Source organism: Solanum verrucosum, unplaced genomic scaffold (assembly GCF_900185275.1).
Source record: "Solanum verrucosum unplaced genomic scaffold, falcon-dt-bn FXZP01000229.1, whole genome shotgun sequence".
Lineage (NCBI taxonomy): Eukaryota > Viridiplantae > Streptophyta > Magnoliopsida > Solanales > Solanaceae > Solanum > Solanum verrucosum.
The window spans coordinates 5,254,415-5,276,642 of NW_026020011.1; the positions used below are offsets into that span (position 1 = coordinate 5,254,415).

Here is a 22,228-nt window from a genome sequence, read left to right on the forward strand (position 1 = left end):
TAACTAGCAAACATTGCTACTAACTACTAAGTATCTCAAGGATGAAAGAACATGAAAGTTAATGGCAAAGATCAGAATGTGTTGTTCATAAATTATAATAATAGTTGTATATAGAGTTCAATAGAGTTGCTCATAGTAGATTACCCTGCACTTTCTGCAAACTTTGGATCTGAATGCAATGGATTGTAATCACCAGATAGCCTATACAGCAAAGCCTGCATCACCGCAATAGAGAAGTCAAAAAAAATCAATGAAAACAAGTACAACTAAAGAATTTTCGAACCCTCAAAGACAATGTAATTATCAGAACTAATTAACATGCCTTTGACAGGTATAGTCCTACACATCTCAAGTAAATATAAGCATAGCATTCAAGGTACCGATACTGACATTTACATTTGTGTAATAATTAACCATAGAAGACAATAGGCAACTCATGTGACCTACCTGTGATGCATGCGTACATTCTTCATATACAGCAAAGGGTTGGCTTTTGGGAATTTTAGGAAAGGCAGACTGATTACTACGATTGCTGGAGTACGAGTAAGGCTGAGATGACTTTGAGAACCCACCAGCACCCCTCAAGTAGATAGACAAGCTGCAAGTAGTATTGTGGTGTTTACTGTTAACTTTAACATAATAGCTCTAGGCATATCAGTTAAACTAAAACTCACCGGTTCATGCATAGCCGTTCACCAGATTCTTTCTCGTAACTCACAATTTCTACTTCAAGAACGGCTGCTTTACCTGTTGCAAATCAACAATTTGAAACTCACATATCTCGTCTTTTCATTGCTATATCTCACAGAAGCAATGAAAGAATATCATTTTGATTTCTGTCAATCTATTTCCAAAATGCCTTAGCTAGAAAAAAGGTAAAGTTTCAAAATTATATACACTTTATAGACCATTTACCTCAAACTTAAATGCCTCTCATACAACAGTCTATATTTTTCTTCAATTCTCCAAATTTAATATTACATGAACTTATTTAAGTTCCTGCATAGTTATTTATGTTTACTAATTATAATCATACCTTTATCATGCAATCCAGCAATACTCGTTTTATTTAGTATCTGCCACAACAAGAAGATCAAGGAAATAACTCATCTGGACTAATAAAAGAAAGGGGGGAATGATAAAGATAATTAAGGTTAATAATAAAGACCAAGATGTATTCTTTCAACACAAAACTATAATGATAATTTAAACAGAGTCATGTTTCAAGTGCTGCCAAGAGAAGGCTCCACTGCCCTCAACTATGTTTCATTGTGTCCAGGTACTAGGATTTGTTGAAATAACAGTGAAAACACATAAGCTTTGGTGCGGATATACATATACAAGAAGTTAACCAAATGTCACTATCCAAAAGTTGGATGAAAGCCAAGGATATAAGATATGTATAAGCTTAATACATGTAAATATATGAGCTTTGGGAATGAAAGCTGAGGTTTGTAGATAGAATGGTGCTATTATATGGATAGAACATCTGTGCAAGAAAGTTATAACTAATTGCGCGGGGAAAAATCTTTTCACAAGAAAACATCTGTGAAAGAAAAATTGCTTCAAATAGTTATCGAAGAAAAATCACTCCCATACTACTGTCGATCTTCAATCTTCGTGGAATACCTTTTGCATGTAAATTTAAGAGAGAAATCATGGTGTTGCTAGATAATTTAAGGCATTTAGCCAGACACTTACGCAGCCATGGGAAGGAAGTGGCTTATAGACTTCAATGTATTGTTGGCCGTGCAGTAGAAGACGTGGATCAAATCTAGCAAAACGAAAGCAGAAACAATGTTCTTTAGCTAATATTAAGCAGATTACATCTCTATTCTAATCAGAAGAACACACAACTTTTCTTTCTTTATCATTTCATTAAATACATGGAGAAACAGAAGCAATAATAATGCATCTTTAAAGAAAATTAGATACCATACAAAAGGATCCTGCCCCCAACCAAAACTAAAATAGGATGTGTTCTACTTACAGCAAGCCTGGAAGCTGCTCCATTTGAGAAGGAATTCCAACAGTGAACAAAGTCGAAAAAGTTGGCAAGACCTACAAAGATAAAAGGCCACAAGCAAAAAAAATGCAAATCAATTACAGAAACGAATTACATTTCATCTCTTAAACCTTTGCAGTCCTGGATAGTATAACTTAGTCATTAACTATTACGCCAATAAAGTGCATACACTCCCTTCTTTTATGTGCAAGTACAGCAAAGCCGTTAAGGATGAACAATTACTCAAAGTATGACCTTTCGATATTTACTAGACATAGTAAATCATTAGCAACAAGTACGTCCCAGTAAAATGTACCTAAACCTTTCCGAAGATAAAAAAATTCACCTACCCATCACTAGTCTATAGTTCGACGTAAACCATGTCCAACTACACAAAAATTCATCAGTTCCTACCATAAAAAATACCTGAATAAATTCCTGCCCATCTTGATGATAAACATATTTAAGTTCTTTATCATCAATAGCATCCTTTGTACATGCTCCTACACCAAGAGCATAAATAGCAGCATCCCTAATATCATAAAACAACAACATCACAAAACCAAATAAAAATCCAAAATTTAACTACACAACCTGCATTCAAGCACACCCATTTACTCGAATCAATAAAATTAAACACGAAAAGTGCAAATTACATAGGCGGATTCAGAATTTAAACTCGATAAATGCATCATACAGTTTATCCCGATTAATGATAATCTTTAGCTAATCCCAAAAGTTAATCATTTAATGAAAAAGTAAACTGAAGAAATTAAAATTAACGTAACAGTACCTTTCAGTGTAAGTATGTAAGCTCTGCAAATACCAAATAAACCAAGATTAGTAACGAGATTAAGCGAAATTAATCAAAAAAATTGAGAACCCAGAAAGGAAAAAGGATCAAAAACCTCAGGAAATTTGTGGGAAATGACTAATTCAGGATCAATTCCAGAATTTCCAGAGCCTGCCATTGAATCTTTTGAGGGAAAAAAAATCCCCAATTTCGAACAAGACGAACTTTTTTTAGTTGCTTTTTTTTAGCAGAACAAAAAATTGGTCATGGATTTGGAACGACGATCGAGGTTGATAGATAATGCTTACAGCTTTCTCAGATTTCTAGCAGATAGCGACATTAACTTGTCCAAGTAAAATCAAGATTTGACTTTTAGCTAAATCAGATTACTGCTTGTTTAATTTTATATAAATTTAAGAATTGTTTGATAAGAGTTATAAAGAATAATTAGTTTGGGGATGAGATAAAACATGAGATATATTATGTTGAAATTAGTTATCTCAGATTATAGTTTTATTTTTATCTCATACTAAAGTGAAATAATAATCTTGTAATAACTAATTCGGAGATAATTTGTCTCAACTAAATAAGAAGTATTGGGCATATATGTCAACTGAAATCAAGTTAAATAACACGTTTAGATAGTGATTATCTTATTTATGTGGTGGATCCCTGTAAACACACATAATTTTTTTTTTTATCAAAGAGTGTCTAATAACAATATATTATTGTGGGTTCAAGTGCTTAATTAAAATATGTTCATGATTTACGTATATAAAAAAAAAAAAAAATTAGCAAATTTACATCGGTGTCAGGTATCTATGAAACATAGTGAGGACGAGTTGTAGTGTTTAGTCATCAGTTGAGGTGTCTAAATGTACAGCTTCAAAGTTGAAGTGCTTGCTTGCCGACCGAAATCAAATTTGAATGTTTGCTTTTAAGTATTATTCCTTACAAGCACTAGGGCTTCTAAGATACTAATAGCAACATTATTTCAAAGCTAATGAAGGAGATCCACAACTTGAACAAGTGTATAGTAGTTTAGAGTAGAAGCAGTTTTAAAGTTGGAATTTAGTAGAACAACGGGGTAGAGGAATTGGTTGACTCATTAGCCCCATGACCTAAAAGTTGCAGGTTCAAATCTTGTTCCCGCCTAATCAGTTATCGGATCAGAAGGAAATTTGCGAGATGAGTCAAGTATATGGCTATTTAGTGATATACAAACATTTTTATTTCATGCATTTTATATATTTGTCTCCATTCAATCAAAGACATTCATGCCATAGAAAATCAGGCTCAGCAAAAACGAAACTATAGACTATTATGCTCCACGCTATTTGTATCTCTTAGTTTAGGAAGTAGAAACTAATTTGTGAACCCCTCTCTGTATCTCTCCTAGTATGTTTTATTTCCAACGATATGTTAGCATAACTTCTAGTCGTAAAAATAAAGGAGGTAAACGTAAAATAGCATGAATTTCAGCTCATAGTTATGATCATTGATATGAAAACGAACAATTCAATTATTGTTTTTTAAGACAATTAAAACAATGAAGATGGAACTCGATACAACGAAACGAAGAAAGAAAGAATAGGACCTTGAGTTAAGGTCATTCAAACTAGTTTGTGGTAAACTAAACAGGACAAGTAATAAGCTTTTACTTCAATCCTAATAATCTTTGTTCTCTGAGGTTGTTTTGTGTATGTAAGTCAATTTCTTCTCTTAATTTTCACTTTGGCCTATGATTTTCATGAGTGTTGCAGCTTGTCTTAGAGTGGTCTTTTAGGTCGACCAGCCACATCGCCACATAAAAGAGCATTAATTGGAATGGGATATTCATCGCGCAAAGAAGTTGATGTTGTGTATACCCTCATGTATAACTGTTGTCCTAGATACTGTCGCGCCCAAAACTCTGATCTTAGGTTCCACATTCCCACATTGTCTAATGCAATGTATATTGCTGTCCATGACTTGGGATACACCTGCATTTTGCAACAATTTCTCGTTCTCATTATATCAGGGCAGAGTAACATATCAGTTCTGTTTTATCTTCTTCTTTTTTTCAATCTTACCTGAGTTGTGATTCTTGAAACTGCATCGCGAAGATTGTATTGGTCCCTACTAGCTGGACTCCATTTTCCTCCGTCCATGCTGCATTAACAATATCGATAGAACCTAATTAAGAATGAATCCATACAACTGCATAACATAAGAAACGAGTCGTGTATTTTTTTCTTCGTATACTTACCCTACTACCCAAAAGGCATAGCCGTTAAGATGCCAACTCTGAACGATCCCTTCCTTGTTCTCGAATACAATTTCAATGAATGTCCTGTAATCAGTTTGCAAAACAGATGTGTCGAGGTAAATTCCTTTACCGGTGGGGGCATCAGGTATGTTTCCGGGGGTAAATCCACCAATGTTGAAGTAGTCAGCAAGCTTGAGGGGAGTACCACTTTTAGTTGGCACAAAGGACACACTGTTGACAGCATATCTTTGCTTGCCATTGACTTGTCCAGCAGAATTCGCGAGCCTGATAGTTCTAGTTGTGTTGATCATACCATAATGGTATGATCCTTGTGGGTTTGGCCTTGGTCCACTCGCGGTCAAGTTGGTCCTAAAACAAGTACCAAAGTTAAGAAAGCACACAACATGATTGACATTCTCAAAAAATGATGACTCTCAAGTCTCACCTAATAGAACGGGCCTGGGTGAGAGACCAACCAATTTCGATGGTTGGACCACCAGGGGGCGGGCCAGTGAATTCCTGGTTAGAGTTGCTGTAGTGAAGTACACCGGTGGTAGTAAGGAGAATAGACGAGAAACGATTTGAAACAACAATGTAGTAGTCCTTAGGAGTTTGATCAGCTGTGATGAGGACAGAGTAGGATTGTCCAACATGAACGTCGAGTGAGGAATATGTCTCTTGCATTGTATGTGTTCCTTCTACCTCCACCAATTTCATTTTATGTCCTTCGATACGAAAGTTGAGTGAATGTTCCAATCCAACATTTGATATTCTCAGTCTATAAGTTTTCCCTGTATATATACAGAGTTATAATACTCATTGTTAGATCACAACATTTGATATTCTTCATATAAATAAGAAAAATCGCAATTGTTTTTACCTTGATCAACTGTAAAGGCAGCGCGATTAGGGCCTTGAGGACCATGACCATTGATATGAAGAGCATCAACAAAAGGCAACTTGTGGTTTCTATCAAGTATTGATTTCAAGTACTGCATAAAAAATGGAAGTATACATATCAAATATCTCTTCTTGTAACCGTGGTGTAAGGGTGAGCTTAGAAACCTCGACACCTCTCACCAACGCAGGTATTAGGTAAGTCTGTCCACCAAGACTTTGACACGATACAATACATTATATAGGACCTATGATTACTATCCATTACTTGACCTTTTAACACTAAACTTTTACGAGGGGATTCAACAGTTTATATATATAACGAGAACGAGTCTAGTAATCATACCGTGTGATTGCTCTTGTACCAATCACCAATAAGGACGGTGAAATCGCCAGCAGGTTCATCGAAAGGAACAGGAATCCCAGGCCTGCTGAGGATCCTGAACCCTCCAAAACCACCAGAAGCTTTGTGGAATGCAGTTGAAGGGAAATAGTAAAAGCTGCCAATTTGATCCTTTACTTGCAAAATGTATGTGAAATTCTTCCCTGGTGGAATTGGACATGTTGTTCCCCATACTCCATCTTCAAATGAGTTTCTCCTATTTTGTATTCCATTCCTATATATAATTTCGAAACGTATTAAGTAACAGTTTGTGTTAGACTAATTAATCTCACAATTATAAATATTGTCACGACAGAATAGATGGAGACTTAATAATATATGATGTTTTTGCATTCTTGCTTGACGAACTAACTTCAGGCCTCGATTCATTCTCCACAAGGAAGGAATGAGTCGCTTTGTGATTTGTGCTCATGAACCAAGGTTTCTTAAAGTATTTCTTGGGAGAAGCTACTTTTTTTTAGCTTTTAGAAAAATAGTTTCTGCTACTATACAAAAACACTTATTTTTTTCGAAAAAGTTTGGACAAAGACTTCAATATTCTCAAATAATATTATAAACATTGTTAGTGCTATTATTTAAATTCAAAACTAAAAATATTGGTGTAGTGAAAATGTGGACATATTTTGCTTTTACTTATGTTATTCACATGCACTTCACATGATTACCTACTCTTTGTCTAGTTTTTCAAAAATTTAAACACTCGTACAACATGTGACTTGCACAAACTACAAATAATTCAAAATATTGTTCAACTTTTCCTACATTGGATCAATACAATATTCTTTGAATCTTGATTACATCGATATCGATGCTAGTAATTCGAAAATAATTTGATGGATGGCTCAAAACTAGTGAAAAATGAACTAGATAAGTAAACTTAAACACGTAATGAAATCAATGAATGTAAGACATATATTTAAATGTTCATTATAATTAGCAAGGGAGTTTGTTAGACAAACATTATCAAATAACATCTTTAAACGAGATATGAAGAGGAAGCTTCGAGAAAACTAGTATTCAACATAGTATCAATTCCAACATATTTATGTTGGTCGTGACATATCAATGTCTCAGCCTCGCGAAGCCAAACCAAAACATGAACAACAACAATTCATGTTCATGTTTTCGCGAGGCATCATGACATTAATGATGTCAGGAACAAACGATGAACAAATAAAGGAGGAAAATTACCAGGAAATAAGAAAATCCTCATCCAAATTGTTGAAGACATTGATAATAACATTGTCATTTGTGACAGAATGAATATCAGGACCAGGAAATTGCCCATTAATCAGAATTCCCTACACACACAAAAAAAAATAATCTCAAAATAACTAAAATGACAATTTTTTTCATATATTACTGAAAATAACATATTTTTTTTATTAAAGAAACCGACCTTCTGAGGAAGACCTAGAGGCCAAATCGTTCCATAAGTAACATTCCATTCGAAAAATCTATAAGGACTCTCTGCTATTGTGTTCACAACAAGTAGCGTCACCAAAAACACCGCTAACTCTCCTTTTAGCGGCATTTTTTTCTTTGTATGTTAATACTATAAAAAAAGTTTTTAGAGTTTGAACTGCGAAAATGATATTAGAAGTTGTTAAAGATTAGGAGGGAATTAAAGTGGACATGAAGATGAAGACATATGTGTATATTTATAAGTGGTGTACAAATAGTTAAAAGTTAAGTGGGTAACTAGTGAGCAAGTGGACTATAAATTATTTATAGATATTAAAAAAAATGTAAAAAAATTAAAGGAGGGAAATATTTTTGAGAGAGGGATTGAATTTTAAAATGGAGAAATAGAAGGGGCAAAAAGAATAAAGAAAAAGGATTGGATTGTCGGTGAGGAGTACATAGTGGATCTAGAAAGAAAAAAAAAGATTATTCAAATGTGGTACTAACAGAGACGGAGCTAGTAGCCTGCATGCTGTTTCGATAGAGTACAAAATTTTTGTTTAATGAATGTATTTGTGTTAATAAATATATTAAATATGTATAAATATTAAACTTAAAATCTAGTTATTATCACAAAATATTGATATTATAAACTCAAAACTTATAAAATTGAAATTTTAACTTCGACACCTGAGTGTTCATACCAAACAAAATTCACTTTTAACTTCGGAGGAAAAAACATCAAAAATATATTAGTTTGATTAATTCAAATTTAGTATTTTTTATCTTTATCAATATCAAAGAAAAAGAAAGTATAACAACTTAATTTGTTACTATTAACATTTAACTAAATAAAGTTAGTTATATATTTCACAATTCATACATAGTTTCAACTTAATTATTAATAAAACGTCTAAATCTTGACTTTGTTCATCACTAAAAAGAGTAGCAAAATTGTTCACTCAATCATGTGGCCCTAATCACATGCCTGCTGTTTTCTTCTGCTTGGTTTTAATCTTTGGCGCACTAGCTTACACACGAGCGGTAAACGCAGTGGCGGAGTTAGAAATTTTACGAAGAATATCACTATGATACTAATATTGCAAATTAATTACCTCTATTTTTCGATTTATGTGATGGTTAATATTAAATTATTGGAACAAACTGAAAAAAGTATGTCACATGAAATAGAATATAACATGTCACTACTATAAAATGAGGAATCAACAATAGACAAAATTTCATAGCTAAACGACAGAAACATCATGCTAATATCATTTAGCTATGTATTACAAGAAAATTTGATTATCTACTCATTTTAAACTAGGAAGTGTCAACAAAATTCTAAGCTAATTCTATGTTTTCTAAATATCTTTTTTCCTTGATTGGTGATAAATTAATAATCATAAAGTTCAAAAGCTTTAGAATTTGAGTCAACAATTAATTATACATCAAACTCCAAGCCAACCTGTATGAGGAGGGAATGACCAAATTGGATTTTAAAATTTTAAATTCTTGAAAAGTCTTCCAACTGTGATCTGATCTGCATTCCCATTGTGATTTGTGTTACTATTAAATGAAGTTACACATAATTAATTATCATTTAAGTAACGTAGTTTACGTAATTATTATTTTTTACAATGTCAAACTTAAACTCATTTCTTATTCTTAATATATGGGTCGTAATAGTTGTGCACTTGTGCTAATGGTTATTAATTTCTTATGTGACACACTTTTCTTTTTAATCTGTTTAGAAAAAATTGACATTCTTTTATTCAACAAATATGTAATGACAACATCAATATTTTACTCATGTTTTGGGTTACACTTATTTGGTAAAAGATCTACAAATTAAAGTGTAGTACTGATCTTTTATTTAAATATTCATTTATTGTAAGGATAGTTTTGAAATATTTTTTTTAAAATAATAATTATTAAATTTACGTCACATAAATTGAAACGGAGTGGGTAATATATTAGTACACTAAAGTGTAAGAGCCTGAAAGAGGAATTTGATAGTAATTCCATTCACGTGATGGATGTATATATCTAAAAATCACATGAAAATGGATTTATCTTTCTATATTTATTCAGCCAAAATGCAGATCTCTATGCATATCTTAAATAAATATATTTTAAAAAATCAACTCGGAAATGCATATCTTACTGCACAAATATTTTGCTTAAACAAAGTCTTAGTAAAATAACAAGACAATTGGATTAACCAGGGTCGTGAGAGAGTGATAAATATTTCTTTACCCTTAATTAGAGGTCGTGAGTCTGCGTCTCTCTGAATACATAATCGTCTTTGTTAAGGAGCAATTAATAAATTCAATTGAGTATGTATCTGAATTTCTAACTCTGCGCTTGAGTTCAAGTTTTACTAATTATAGGAAGGGAATTAAGCTTAGGGTGGTGGTGTTATTTTTTTATCACATAAAAAAAGAAGAAAAAAAATCATTTGCTTTATGATATACACTAACCAATACTAATTATAGGAAGGGAATTAAGCTTAGGGTGGTGGTGTTATTTTTTTATCACATAAAAAAAGAAGAAAAAAAATCATTTGCTTTATGATATACACTAACCAACAAAATCATCTAAAGAGATGTGAAGATCATAATCCACATCATTTGTCACTAATTTTAGCATACATAGTGGGAAATTAGTTAATAATTTTGAATTTAAATTAAAGGCGGTACTTTGTTTTTTCTCTTTAATTTCTTTAATAATTAATTTTCTTTTAGTGGTAGGGAAGAGTATTCATCCCTTTTCTTCTTTATTTTTTCTAATAATATAATTTGTATATATTTATTAAACTTATAAGACAAACACAAAATTTTAACCAATTTTTTTTTTTCGATCGAATCAATGTTAAATTACACTCTAATCGCCCATGATTTAAATAACCAAAGGCATTCAAGAAAAGAGGGTGTCTAAGTTTCTTTATTTGATGAATAGAATACGTGATATATTTGTAAATTACTTTCTTTCTGTTTAAATGTACGTAACTGATTATAAAAAATCATTTCTCCGATCGTTCCGATTTGATAATAACGTCCTAGGTAAGGAAGCATCTAACATGGATCTCAAGACTACGTAGTGCATTGTCCCCAAATTACAAATTGCAAATTACATGTGAAATAAATTGTATAGACTATCATATATTAATTTATTATTGTGCCATCTGGATACTTAGACTTTGCTACAATTACATCGATGATCCAGAAAATAACTTCAACAACACTGCAAATAATTCCAAAAATAAGTTTTAAAATTGTACTATATATTATTGTGTTTACGCGCTTCAAGCTAGGATTGAAACATTGAACACTTTGCAAGTAGGACATAGGGGGTTTGAGATACACGTATACTCATTAACTTTGAAAAAAATCGATGTATAATATATGTCCCTCAAATATATATATTTGTTGGATTGGGTCATTTGGTAATTGTGTCCTTTAGGCCCTTGAGCGCTTACTCACGATTCTTAGGTGACAAGTTTTGAACAAGCAACCTAAAATAAGGGTGACATGATAAATCAAAATTCAATTCGCTCAAATTCAGTGCAACTCGCTCATTTGACATCTTTAGAGTATGCAAAGTGGTGCTCATTTGGTAGTGCACCCGTTTTTTTCGAAAATATTTTCACTGATTAATACAATTTAAAATATGAAGATGTAAATATACGAAGAAATCAAGGAAATTCAATAACTAAAAAATATTTTTAATTTTTATATTCAATGTAACTTCGATAATTTTTTTTTAATAAACCCCGTTGCACCCACTTGGCTTCGCATTATGGCCACAACTATCAAGTCTTTGATTGAATGTTGAAAGTATTACAACATCAACATGGCGCAATCAGTGGCAATTTAATGTATCACGCGTATAAAAATGAACTGGAAAGTGATATATACTATGTTTTTCTTATCTACAAATCATTATTTTTGTACTTACACCATTCCAAAATAACAACCATTTTTTAAAAAAGAAAATTATACTATATAGTTTCAACACCTGATTTTCAGCATGAATTCAAATGTTAAAATTTACATTCTTAGAATTGACTTTTTTCTCTTTAACTACTTCAAAGCCAAGATCTAAATCGTTTGACACTTGACCACAAATAAATTCTGCAAGGAGTAATGGACAAGTGGCACAAAGTTCGAAACTTGATTAGACCCCCCACCCCCATATTTTATTTTATTTCCCAATTAAATATCAAATTTTTATCAGCAGCTATTGAATTCGTTTAAATATTCGGTTTTTATCTATGACTAGATTCAAACTTGTGACATGTCCAAAACTCACGGTCTTATTATTAGACCAAAGCTCTAAAGGGTCATTTAATTGAATGTTAGAGTTATTGTAGATTAGTTATGCATAACGTTTAATTATTCAGTTATTTTATCATTTATCATATCTAAAATAATATTATATAGATTCTTTCATAATTATACATGTACTTTTAGTTTTGCGGGATTTAAGTTGATAATCAAATATCGTACTTGGTGAACTGAATTTTACACATAACAACTAAAATGCTACCACATTATGTTAATTTTAATATATGAGTGATTCACTTCCTAACCAGCAACCAAAAGAAGTGCTACATATATGTCCAAATCTTGTGATTGGGAATTTATGGTCAATTCTTCTTTAGTATTGATAAGATATATAGAACGTGCATCTAGACAGGAAGTCAAACAAAGTTCGAGTTCAAATTAGTTATAATTAATACAGCTGTAATAAGTTCATATAGTTAAAAATAAAAAAAAAACCTTAAAAAGGATTGTACAATAGTAATAATTTCTTGGTAAAAAGCAAAAGCTAAGGGAGTAAAAGAAACTTGTAACATATCAGAAATTTAAATTTGAATTTCACTAAGTTTTTCTATTTAGAGGTTGAAATATGATATGTTGTATTATTATTTTATATCTCTAAGTCTTGATAGACGTCAGAGTTAATCAGTACTTATGTTGATGAGAGATAGTAAATATCTGATTGACTAGTAGAAATGTAATGATATCGAACTTCAATTGAATTTTTAGACAAAAACTATCTTGAAACTCACGTTCTGTATCTGTGATACATAAAACATTCCATCTGGTAAAAAACTATATTGCTAGGATTCTCCAAACATCGCACCTATATTGAATCCTAAAAAAATACATTATTTTTTAAGGATCTGACACACATATGTCAAAGTTACTGTCTAGCCATTGAGAATGTCAAAGCCCGTCACTTTTCAAAACAAACTTAAGCCCATCTATGATTCAAACCAACATATGGGCATCCATTGATAGATCCGGGTCTCAATTGCATAAAAAAAGGAAGACAATTTGTTTTGTTAGATTTCCATTCTAAATTTTGAAATTGTTTGGAGGAGATTTGAGTTAGTTTGAATTGAAAAAAAAAACTTGTGAGAAAGATGAATTGTTGCTATGGATAAATATTGTATAACAGTGTATATAGATGTGTATATATCTTTGATACATAATTATTCATTATGTATACAGTTATACAATATTGATACATTATATATATGTGCGGTCATTTAATTGGATTCCTCTTGTTATTCACTTATTTTTAGTATTCTACTTTGGGATAAGGCATTAGTATACATTATACAATATTGATACATTATATATATGTGCGGTCATTTAATTGGATTCCTCTTGTTATTCACTTATTTTTAGTATTCTACTTTGGGATAAGGCATTAGTACCCCCTAGACTATGACCGAAATCTCAGAGACACGCCTTAACTAAACTAAGGTCCTATTATCCACTGAACTTATTTTTTTTTAATAATTTTGTACACCTTTTTGGCCTACGTGGTGTAACAAACTCAATTTTCAACACAAACACTGATATATATATTGTTATTACGGAATACAAGTTACGACGTATAATACCCACAACAAAGTAACAACATACTAATTATAGATAGATAACATAGAAGAGGGTAACTAGAAGGGGATGGGATTCTAGACCATAGAAAGGAGATGAGAGGATCAGAAAGCCAAAGCTTCACATAATTTGCATAAAACGTTCTTTCCCATCCGTCGTCCTTTTAATTAGTTGTTAATTGGGCCTGGGTCCAAAATCAATCCTTGTGAAGGCCTTCTAATTTTGCTGCTTCTTTTCGGCCCAATAACTAGTTGTGTGGCATCCGTATAGGTATCGATATTAAGCCGAAGTTGGTTCATAACACGTGGCCTCCAAACATCTCCCACGCGCCTCACTTAAGTGGATTCACGGAGTGTGCCACGTAAGCCAAAAGGTGTACAAAATTAAATGAGTTTAGGGGGGTAATAGGACCTTAGATTAGTTAAGGTGTGTCTCTGGGATTTCGGTCATAGTCTAGGGGGTACTTGTGCCTTATCCCATTCTACTTTTTTATTATTTAGCTCAAGGGTCGGCCCAAGCCACATTGCTCCAGACCTACGGGCCAACGGACTTACTCGGGCCTAATTAAACTTTCTATATATATATATAGTCATGTTTTTATTTGCATAAAACATAGCCAAAAGTAATAGAAACTAAACACTGCATATACATTATGATATACTCAAATTTTTTTTTGAATATAACTTAGTAATACATGAAGTATATATTGATTATTCAATCTCCACCAACTCAAAATGTCCTCTAAATAGTCTCAACTATTAGATATGAAATCCTCTAGTTGTTTTAATTCTTTTGATCATAAATAAGTTGCTTGAAACGATCCACATTTGTTGTCCGCCAATTTTTTGTTAAAAATAGATTAAACAACGAAGATGAAGAAGGAGAAGGAAAAGGAGGAGGATGGATCAAACATGTTGACGGTAGTGCTACAATAAAAGAAAAAGTTGGGATCAACATGTCAATGGTAAATTACCTTTCCTAATCCTTCACTCCAAATCAGCTCACTCTCTCTCCTAATCCTTTCCTCCCACGTATTTTTACAACCATGGCCGATAAAATTAAATAGCCCAAACGAGTCCAGTGGCGGAGGCAGCATGTAATGATCCGACCCCCCTCGGCGAAAAATATTACTATTTATCTATGGTTAAAATTATTTTTTAGATATGTATAATAGATGTCGAACCCCCTTCCACTAGTTCGTGTGTTTACTTTTCAGATTTTGAACCCCCTTGTTAAATTTTCTGGCTCCGCCACTGCAAACAACAAGGTCCACCAAAGTTACAGTTCGTCAATGTCACGGCCAGCAATACGCCTCTTCGCTGATTTGGTGGAGTAAAATTTAGTCTCTGATCGGAGAGGACAGAGACGAAGAGGGGAGGAGGAGAGAAGGTGAATTCATATATTTGATAAAGTGTATATGCATTTGGTTAAGATTATATGTATCTATGAGAAAAGATTTTTGATGCTCGAAAAAAAAGAAAAAAAATTGAATTTTCTTAAACTTTTATTATTGTATCTAGGGTAAGTCTTCATATAGCTTCAATTATGTATCTGAGTTATATCCCTCAAGTTTCAATATATCTGAACATGTTAATGTATCTTTCTTTTTTTCCACTGTATCTATAGTAAGTCTTCATGTATCCGTCAAATATCTACATGTAGATAATAATTTTTGGTCTGATTTTTGAGTTATGTCCATTAAGAACAGGGTATCTGATCGTATACATGTATTTGCCATTAGATACTATATACATGATTGTTTGTATCTAGACATGTATATGAATGAATTTTAGCTTATTAATGATACATATCTTTATAACTTTTTGATATATTTTACATTGATTGATTTGTTGTTGTGTTGAAAATGGCTTCAACGATATCGCTCTAAGTAGCAGTATACTTGAGAATGATTCCATCAATTTTATATCCATCATAAATATCATCAGAAATTAACGTTCCGAAGTATATCAACAAAATAGTGATATTGTCCATTGGGGAATGAACAGAACTCAAAATTATTGAAGAAGAATTAAGTAGAAAAAGAAGTTAAAAGTTTGTTGAATCTCTCCAAAAAAAATGGAAGAATTTTGATTGTTTTGATAGTTTTACAAATTGTGATGTGCCTAAATATTGCAAAAATGTTGTAAACATGATTTCCTTTTTAACATATGACTTTCATTTACATGTATATGGAAGTGACAAATACCTACATTCGAGGTGGAAAATTGGTACAATCCATAATTATGTAAATTATAAAGGGAGAAAATAATTAACGAAAATATTCTTTTGGTCAGAAAATTTGGTCAAAATGGTATTTTTCCTATGTTATTTTACCCCTTTTGAACATTTTTACCCTTTTAACTTTAATACTTTTTAACTAAAAAATGGAAAAAAGATCAATTTTTTTTAAAATAAAAAAATTATTATAGATTTTTTAATTTTCTGGCCAAATTCTGGCCATTTAGCATTATCCATAATTAACTATCAAATTAGTGAAATTTGTGTTGTTTATTCAATAATAAGTGACTTATTTTTTAAATTAACTTTTTTTTATAAGAAATTTAGCCCAATAAACATTTTATCTAATTTCCCCTTAAACTTCTTAAATGTGCTCCAATTTTTTTTTAGCCTAATTTTATTAAATCATGGGTTAGATCAGGTCACCAAACAAGCTTAGTTTATATTGACGGTTCTAACCCTCATTCGGATGATTCTAACCGTACCAAACTAGCCTAACAAAGATGGACAAATAACAAATTTATATAATTTTTTAATAGAGGACATATTTTTAAAAAATTGTTCTTTCTACTCACCTACCCCAAAAATTCAATCTGCTGAATGGAGAAGTTTCTTCAATATATATTTATGCTAATTCACACTCTTTTGGAACAATAAATATCTTTGAGGTCAGTCTTTTGTGTTCTCTTACAAAATTTTTGTTTAATTTTTCTTCAATTTCTGGGAAATATCTAATTTATATGATTTTACAGAAAGGCATGATTAAGTTATAATGGGGAAAACTTAAAATTTTCCCCCAATTTTCAAGCTTTTAAATATACATACAACAAGGAATGTAGTGGAGTGTCCTTTTGTCTCAATTTATGCGACACATAACACCTTTCGAATTTCGAGATTCAAACCAGTATCTTTGACCATAATTTTTTTTAATAAATTTTTTAAATAATTTGAATTGTCAATTATTATGACTTATAGTAATTTTTAAGTAGTTTACAAATATATAAATGTCATTTTAAGTAAATTCTGGATCAAACTTAGATTGTTTGACTCTTGGAAAACGAAATGTGTACATAAATTGTGACAGAGGGTTCGAGTCCCCCAAGTACAAAGTTCTTTTATTAGAAAGATGTGTACACTATGTAAGACTTCCTGACACGAATTTGGATTTAGTCAGGTCCCAATGCGGGATACCGGATAACGCGTGGAAAACCATAAGGCAATAAAGATACTACAATATAGTCTTTTAAGTTGTAAACATGTAATGACTTTTAGTTTTTGGTCAAGGACCAAGTTATAAGTCTTCTAATAAGGAAGATGATAAGAAGTTTCCTATAAAAGACTATGAATTGTGAAAAATGTTAAAGTCTTGCTCTTTATTATGTGTGTTTCTAGTTGTTGTTGTTGTTGTAGTTTTTAGCAATATTTTTCGACAATGTCTCATGCTTCTTCTTCAAAAGTTTGCAAATATAGTGTTTTTTTGAGTTTTAGAGGTATAGATACACGTAGAACCTTTGTGAGTCATCTCTATAATGCTTTAGAACAAAAAGGAATTGATGTTTTTAAAGACGATGAGCGGTTGGAAACGGGAAAATCAATTCCTAATGAACTAATGAAAGCCATAGAAGAGTCTAGATTTGCTATTGTAATATTTTCCGAAAGCTATGCATCATCAAGATGGTGTTTGGAGGAGCTTGCACATATTATAAAGTGTCGAAATGAATTAGATCAGATAGTGATTCCAATTTTTTATGATGTAAGTCCATCTGATGTAAACCATCAAAACTCACCATTCGCTGAGTCGTTTTCAAAATACAAAGATGATGAGTTGGAGAAGGTTCAAAGATGGAGAGAAGCTTGTAAGGAAGCTGGGAAAATATCAGGATACCATTTACAAGAATGCAAGTAAGATTTCTTTCTTTTGCACCATATCCTTTTTTCGTAAATACGTTGATTTTCTGTCATATTCCCTTCCCTTTTTTCGTAAATGTGCTTTGGTTTGCTGCACTTATGTTGAGGGTCTTTCGGAAACAACCTCTTTACCTCTCTGAGGTAGGGGTAAGGTGTGAGTACACTCTAACCTCCCCAGATCGCCCCTTGTGGGATTACACTGGATATGTTGTTGTTGTGAAAGAATCATTAGAATTAATAAAATAAGATATAAATCATAAAAGAGAGCACACACACACTTGGGTGCTAAATGTAAAGAACTCTATAATCTTATTTGATCTCTAAGTAGTTGTTCGTTTCATTGTCGTTTAGGGATGAGGCAAATTGCATCAAGAAGGTGGTTGATCACATATTACCAAACGTTATTTCAACCGTTTCGGAAAGCTTAGTGGGTACTCAAATTGAAAAAGTAATCTCATTATTACATATGAAATCTGATGATGTTTACTTCGTTGGATTATGGGGAATGAGTGGTATTGGTAAGACAGAAATCGCGAGTGTTATATATGAGAGATACCGTCATCAATTTGAAGCTTATTGTTTTCTTGGTGATGTTGGAGAAATGTACCGGAAAAAGGGACTTAGATGGCTACAGAAAACTCTTATCTGCAAACTATTTGGAAAAAAGATCATTGTAACTAGTGAACATGATGGAACCATAATTATAAAGAATGGGCTTCGGTGGAAGAAAGTTTTACTCGTTCTTGACAACGTAGACCATCTAAGTCAACTAGAACTTATAGTTGGAGGGACAGAGTGGTTTGGCAGGGGTAGTAGAATTTTGATTTCTACGAGAGACAAACACCTGATAGTCAGTCATGTGAAGGAGGATAAAGTATACGAAGTCTTACTATTATCTGAGAACAAAGCTCTTGAACTGTTTTGCATGCATGCTTTCAAAAGAAAATCTCCGGAGAGAGATTTTAAGGTACTTTCAAATGAAGTAGTGAAGTATGCTGATGGACTCCCTTTAGCTCTTAAAGTTTTGGGTTCTTCTCTTTATGGACGAAACAAAGAGCAATGTAGAGATATAATTGATAGATTGAAAAAAATCCCTAATGATGACATTCTAGGAAAACTTAAGATTGGTCTCGATGAGTTGAATAACGATGAGAGGAGAACATTCCTTGATATAGCATGCTTGTACAATCATGAATATAGCTATTACGTTGAACGAATACTTAAGAGTTGTGGTATTCACTTGATAGGAATAAGTTACCTCATCGAAAAATCTCTCTTATGCATCAGATATCACTCGTTTGAGATGCATAGTTTGATAAGTCAAACGGGTCAAAATGTGTCAAGGGAAGAATACGCAAACAGCAGAGTATGGCTTATTGAGGAAGTTCATGACCTTTTTGCTGGAAAGTTGGTAAGAAATATTTTATCAAAAAAATTGATAATTTAAGAAGCTCTTAGTATTTTGTGACTTCGTTATGTTGAGTTTTTTTGACAAATAGATATATGTTCCTTTCCTTACAGAAAACAAAAAAGGTTGAAAGCCTACAGATCCCAAATGGTTACCGGTTTGAAGATGATCATATCAATTATAACAAGGTATTCAAGAGAATGCAATGCTTACAGGTGTTGATACTTCATCGTAGAACTATTTGCTCGGAAAACACTGTCACTTGTTTGCCTTCTAACCTGCGGTGGATTGAATGGCCGAACTATCCTTCAAGTTCATTGCCAGAGGGGTTTGAACCATCACAACTAGTTGGGCTTTGTTTACGTGGAAGTTGTCTTGTTGAACTTTGGCCAATACCAAAGGTATAGTGATTTCTTTCTCTCCAAAACAATAGCTCCAGTTTATCACGCGCTATGGTTCAAATGCTATACCAAATAAATGCTTTTGTATAAGCAATTTACATCATGTAACATAAATAGAATAGCATATGTCTATTAGGAGTACTACTTGAGCTAACTGGTAATTCGCAGGTACGTTATGTTTTAATATTTTGTTATTTTTATGAAAACAGAAACTGTGCAACTTGAAGTATTTGAATCTAAGCGAGAGCCTTGGGTTAACGAAGACCCCTAATTTTGGTGATATGCCAAACTTGGAGACACTAAGTTTACGGAGGTGTGAGAATTTGGAAGTGGTTCATCCCTCTCTTGGACATTGCAAAATGCTTACTTATTTGAGTTTGACGGGTTGTGTCAAACTTAAGAAGCTTCCAAAATTTGTCTGTATGGAATCTCTCGAGATTCTTCTCCTTGATGAATGCACGCGCTTAAAAAGATTTCCAAAAATCTGTGGAGATATGCTGCGCTTATCAATACTGTATGTAGAATCCCCCTGGATAAGAAACTTACCCCCATCTCTCAGCGGCCTTAGTCGTTTGAAACTGAAAGGTTGTGAAGTTCTTGAAAGTATTCCAGACTCTATTCTAAATCTTAAAAGACTTCACATTTCAGGTTGCAATAAACTTACAACTTTGCCAAACAGCCTCTTTGAATCACAACAATGGATATTTCTTTATATATACCGATGTTCTGGATTGGTAGAGCTCCCCGTATCTCTTGGAGTTCAAAAGAAGCTTGGTTTTTTATCCGTAGAAGAATGTGAGAACTTAACGAAGCTTCCAAGCTCTATTCAGATGGAATCCCTTACCGAGCTCAAGATATCTAATTGCCCAAAATTAACTACATTTCCAGAAATAATCGGAGATATGCATTGCTTGAAAAGTTTGACTCTGGAGTCTACTGGGATTAGAGAACTGCCTTTGTCCATTGGGAATCTGAGCGGCCTCGAATATCTCAATCTGAAAAGTTGTGAAGATCTTGTAAGTCTACCAAACAGTCTCTGTAAGTTGAAGAATCTTCAACGGCTTATTCTTTGTGGCTGCAAAAAGCTTCCAGGAAACGTTGGTGATCTGCAAGAGTTTGAGACACTTGATACGAGTATCAACATTCCTCATGTTTCGTCTTGCATCAAGTATCATGTTTAACCTCCTCGGAGATATGTTGATCTTTGCAGACTATCATTTAGCCTTGAAGAGCCTCAGAGATCTAGTAAATAAGTGTCTTAAGCTGCGTATCTTGTCAATATCATGGCGTGGTCATGAGAAATCCGAATGCCAAACTGTCTCAAGTGAACAAGTTAATGCGTTGAAGTTGCTACGACATTTTCTCCAGACATGCATCCAGGTTTTTTAGCTATCCATACACATATGAATGTTGAATATTTTCGTCAAATTGATTTATACTAATAGTAGTTTCTATTGCAGTGTGACTTCTGCCAAAGGATTTCTTTTCTCATTTGTTTTCCTGAAGTCAGAATTCCAGAGTTGTTCGATTATCAGTTCATAAATCAAAAAGTGATCTCAATTGATCAGAAACCATCTTAGTATACCGATAAGTTCATGGGGTTTTCACTGTGTTATTGTCCTGTACTAGCTTTAATAGCTACGTTGGTCTGCAAATCGGACCCTGAAAGAAGAAGAAGACATTCCTTGAAGTATGTCGTCCGTGAATATTGTCCTAAGCTTCCTTCTTCCATGTATTTCATCTACATACCATTTGAAACATTGTGGCGTGCATTTGACAATAAAGAAGGGAAGAACCCAAATGATTATTACCTTTTGAAGGTATCTTCATTTTACAGGGAACTATGTTGGGGAATTCGATTGGAGTATGAGAATAAAGTTGGGAGATCGATCAAGAAGGATTTCACGAGTTATGTAAAGTCTTTCTGGTAAAGCAGAAGTGTACTGAAAACTAAGTTTTCATACGAATTTCCCAAATGATTCGGAGGTGGGAAAACCCTTTGTTTCCAAGTAGTGTTATGCAACAATTTTTCGACTATCTCTGGTTCATGTTGAATATACATTTAGTTCTTAGTGTTGGTGTAACATCATGGTTTCAAGAGGAATGTTGTAATATATTTTGATTGACATTTGAGTTTCTTGTAAATAATACATTATGTATTTGTTGAGACATAAGTTTCATATATGTTTTTGAGTTACATTAGTATTTTGTTTATAACATGTCACACGTTGGATTTTTTATCCACATCCTTGAATTATTATTCCACAAAAAGATTCGATTATGACTTTTTAGTGTTGTTATTGTCGTTAAATGTGGATAGGGGAAGTGGTTTTATTGGTTTGGTTAATCGGTCACATTTTATTCAACAGAAAGATTCGATTATGACTTTGTAGAGTTGTTATTGTTGTTGCTTGTAGATAGTGGAATTTGGTTAATCGGTCACATTTTATTCAACAGAAAGATTCTATTATGACTTTGTAGAGTTGTTATTGTTGTTGCATGTAGATAGGGGAGGTGGTTTTAACGGTTTGGTTAATTGATGATATTTTAATTCGTCCAAGTTTAAATTGATTATTGATTTATTTAATTATTAACTCAGTATTTCATA

General features: G+C 32.7%; 3 protein-coding genes across 4 annotated transcripts in view; 1 reads left to right on the forward strand and 2 right to left on the reverse strand.

The window, feature by feature from the left end:
* LOC125820422 (enoyl-CoA hydratase 2, peroxisomal) overlaps positions 1–22,228 on the reverse strand; it is a 48,831-nt gene that overhangs the window by 1,617 nt on the left and 24,986 nt on the right. The window contains exons 2-10 of one of the 2 annotated variants that reach the window (XM_049499851.1): positions 2,914–2,981; positions 2,799–2,821; positions 2,432–2,537; positions 1,991–2,061; positions 1,702–1,774; positions 1,037–1,076; positions 675–747; positions 448–598; positions 145–215 (exon numbers count right to left, since the gene is read on the reverse strand). In XM_049499851.1, coding sequence (XP_049355808.1) covers positions 145–215; positions 448–598; positions 675–747; positions 1,037–1,076; positions 1,702–1,774; positions 1,991–2,061; positions 2,432–2,537; positions 2,799–2,821; positions 2,914–2,976 — 671 coding nt within the window. In that variant the 5' untranslated portion in view covers positions 2,977–2,981. Of the gene's footprint in view, positions 1–144; positions 216–447; positions 599–674; positions 748–1,036; positions 1,077–1,701; positions 1,775–1,990; positions 2,062–2,431; positions 2,538–2,798; positions 2,822–2,913; positions 3,173–22,228 lie in introns of those variants that run through there. The other variant, XM_049499852.1, reaches the window with a different exon arrangement.
* On the reverse strand, positions 4,270–7,953 carry LOC125820418 (L-ascorbate oxidase homolog). Its single transcript, XM_049499847.1, has 8 exons — positions 7,746–7,953; positions 7,538–7,647; positions 6,290–6,560; positions 5,927–6,038; positions 5,492–5,837; positions 5,047–5,415; positions 4,871–4,949; positions 4,270–4,780 (listed from the first exon to the last, which is right to left on the reverse strand). The coding sequence occupies exons 1-8, from the start codon at positions 7,878–7,880 to the stop codon at positions 4,568–4,570; spliced, it is 1,635 nt and encodes a 544-aa protein (XP_049355804.1). The 5' UTR covers positions 7,881–7,953; the 3' UTR covers positions 4,270–4,567.
* Positions 17,301–20,801, forward strand: LOC125820363 (disease resistance protein Roq1-like). Its single transcript, XM_049499795.1, has 5 exons — positions 17,301–17,805; positions 18,163–19,222; positions 19,333–19,620; positions 19,738–19,788; positions 19,830–20,801. The coding sequence occupies exons 1-5, from the start codon at positions 17,336–17,338 to the stop codon at positions 20,799–20,801; spliced, it is 2,841 nt and encodes a 946-aa protein (XP_049355752.1). The 5' UTR covers positions 17,301–17,335.

What these genes read in the sequence shown, in the direction of transcription:
- LOC125820418 (XM_049499847.1), bottom strand. Translation starts at nt 7,880, where the DNA reads ATGCCGCTAAAAGGAGAGTTAGCGGTGTTTTTGGTGACGCTACTTGTT. An exon ending in ACCCAGGCCCGTTCTATTAG is followed by an intron (nt 5,416 to 5,491) that starts GTGAGACTTGAG and finishes TACTTGTTTTAG; the next exon opens with GACCAACTTGACCGCGAGTG. An exon ending in TTTCAAGAATCACAACTCAG is followed by an intron (nt 4,781 to 4,870) that starts GTAAGATTGAAA and finishes TGCAAAATGCAG; the next exon opens with GTGTATCCCAAGTCATGGAC.
- LOC125820363 (XM_049499795.1), top strand. Translation starts at nt 17,336, where the DNA reads ATGTCTCATGCTTCTTCTTCAAAAGTTTGCAAATATAGTGTTTTTTTG. An exon ending in ACCTTTTTGCTGGAAAGTTG is followed by an intron (nt 19,223 to 19,332) that starts GTAAGAAATATT and finishes CTTTCCTTACAG; the next exon opens with AAAACAAAAAAGGTTGAAAG. An exon ending in AACTTTGGCCAATACCAAAG is followed by an intron (nt 19,621 to 19,737) that starts GTATAGTGATTT and finishes TAACATAAATAG; the next exon opens with AATAGCATATGTCTATTAGG.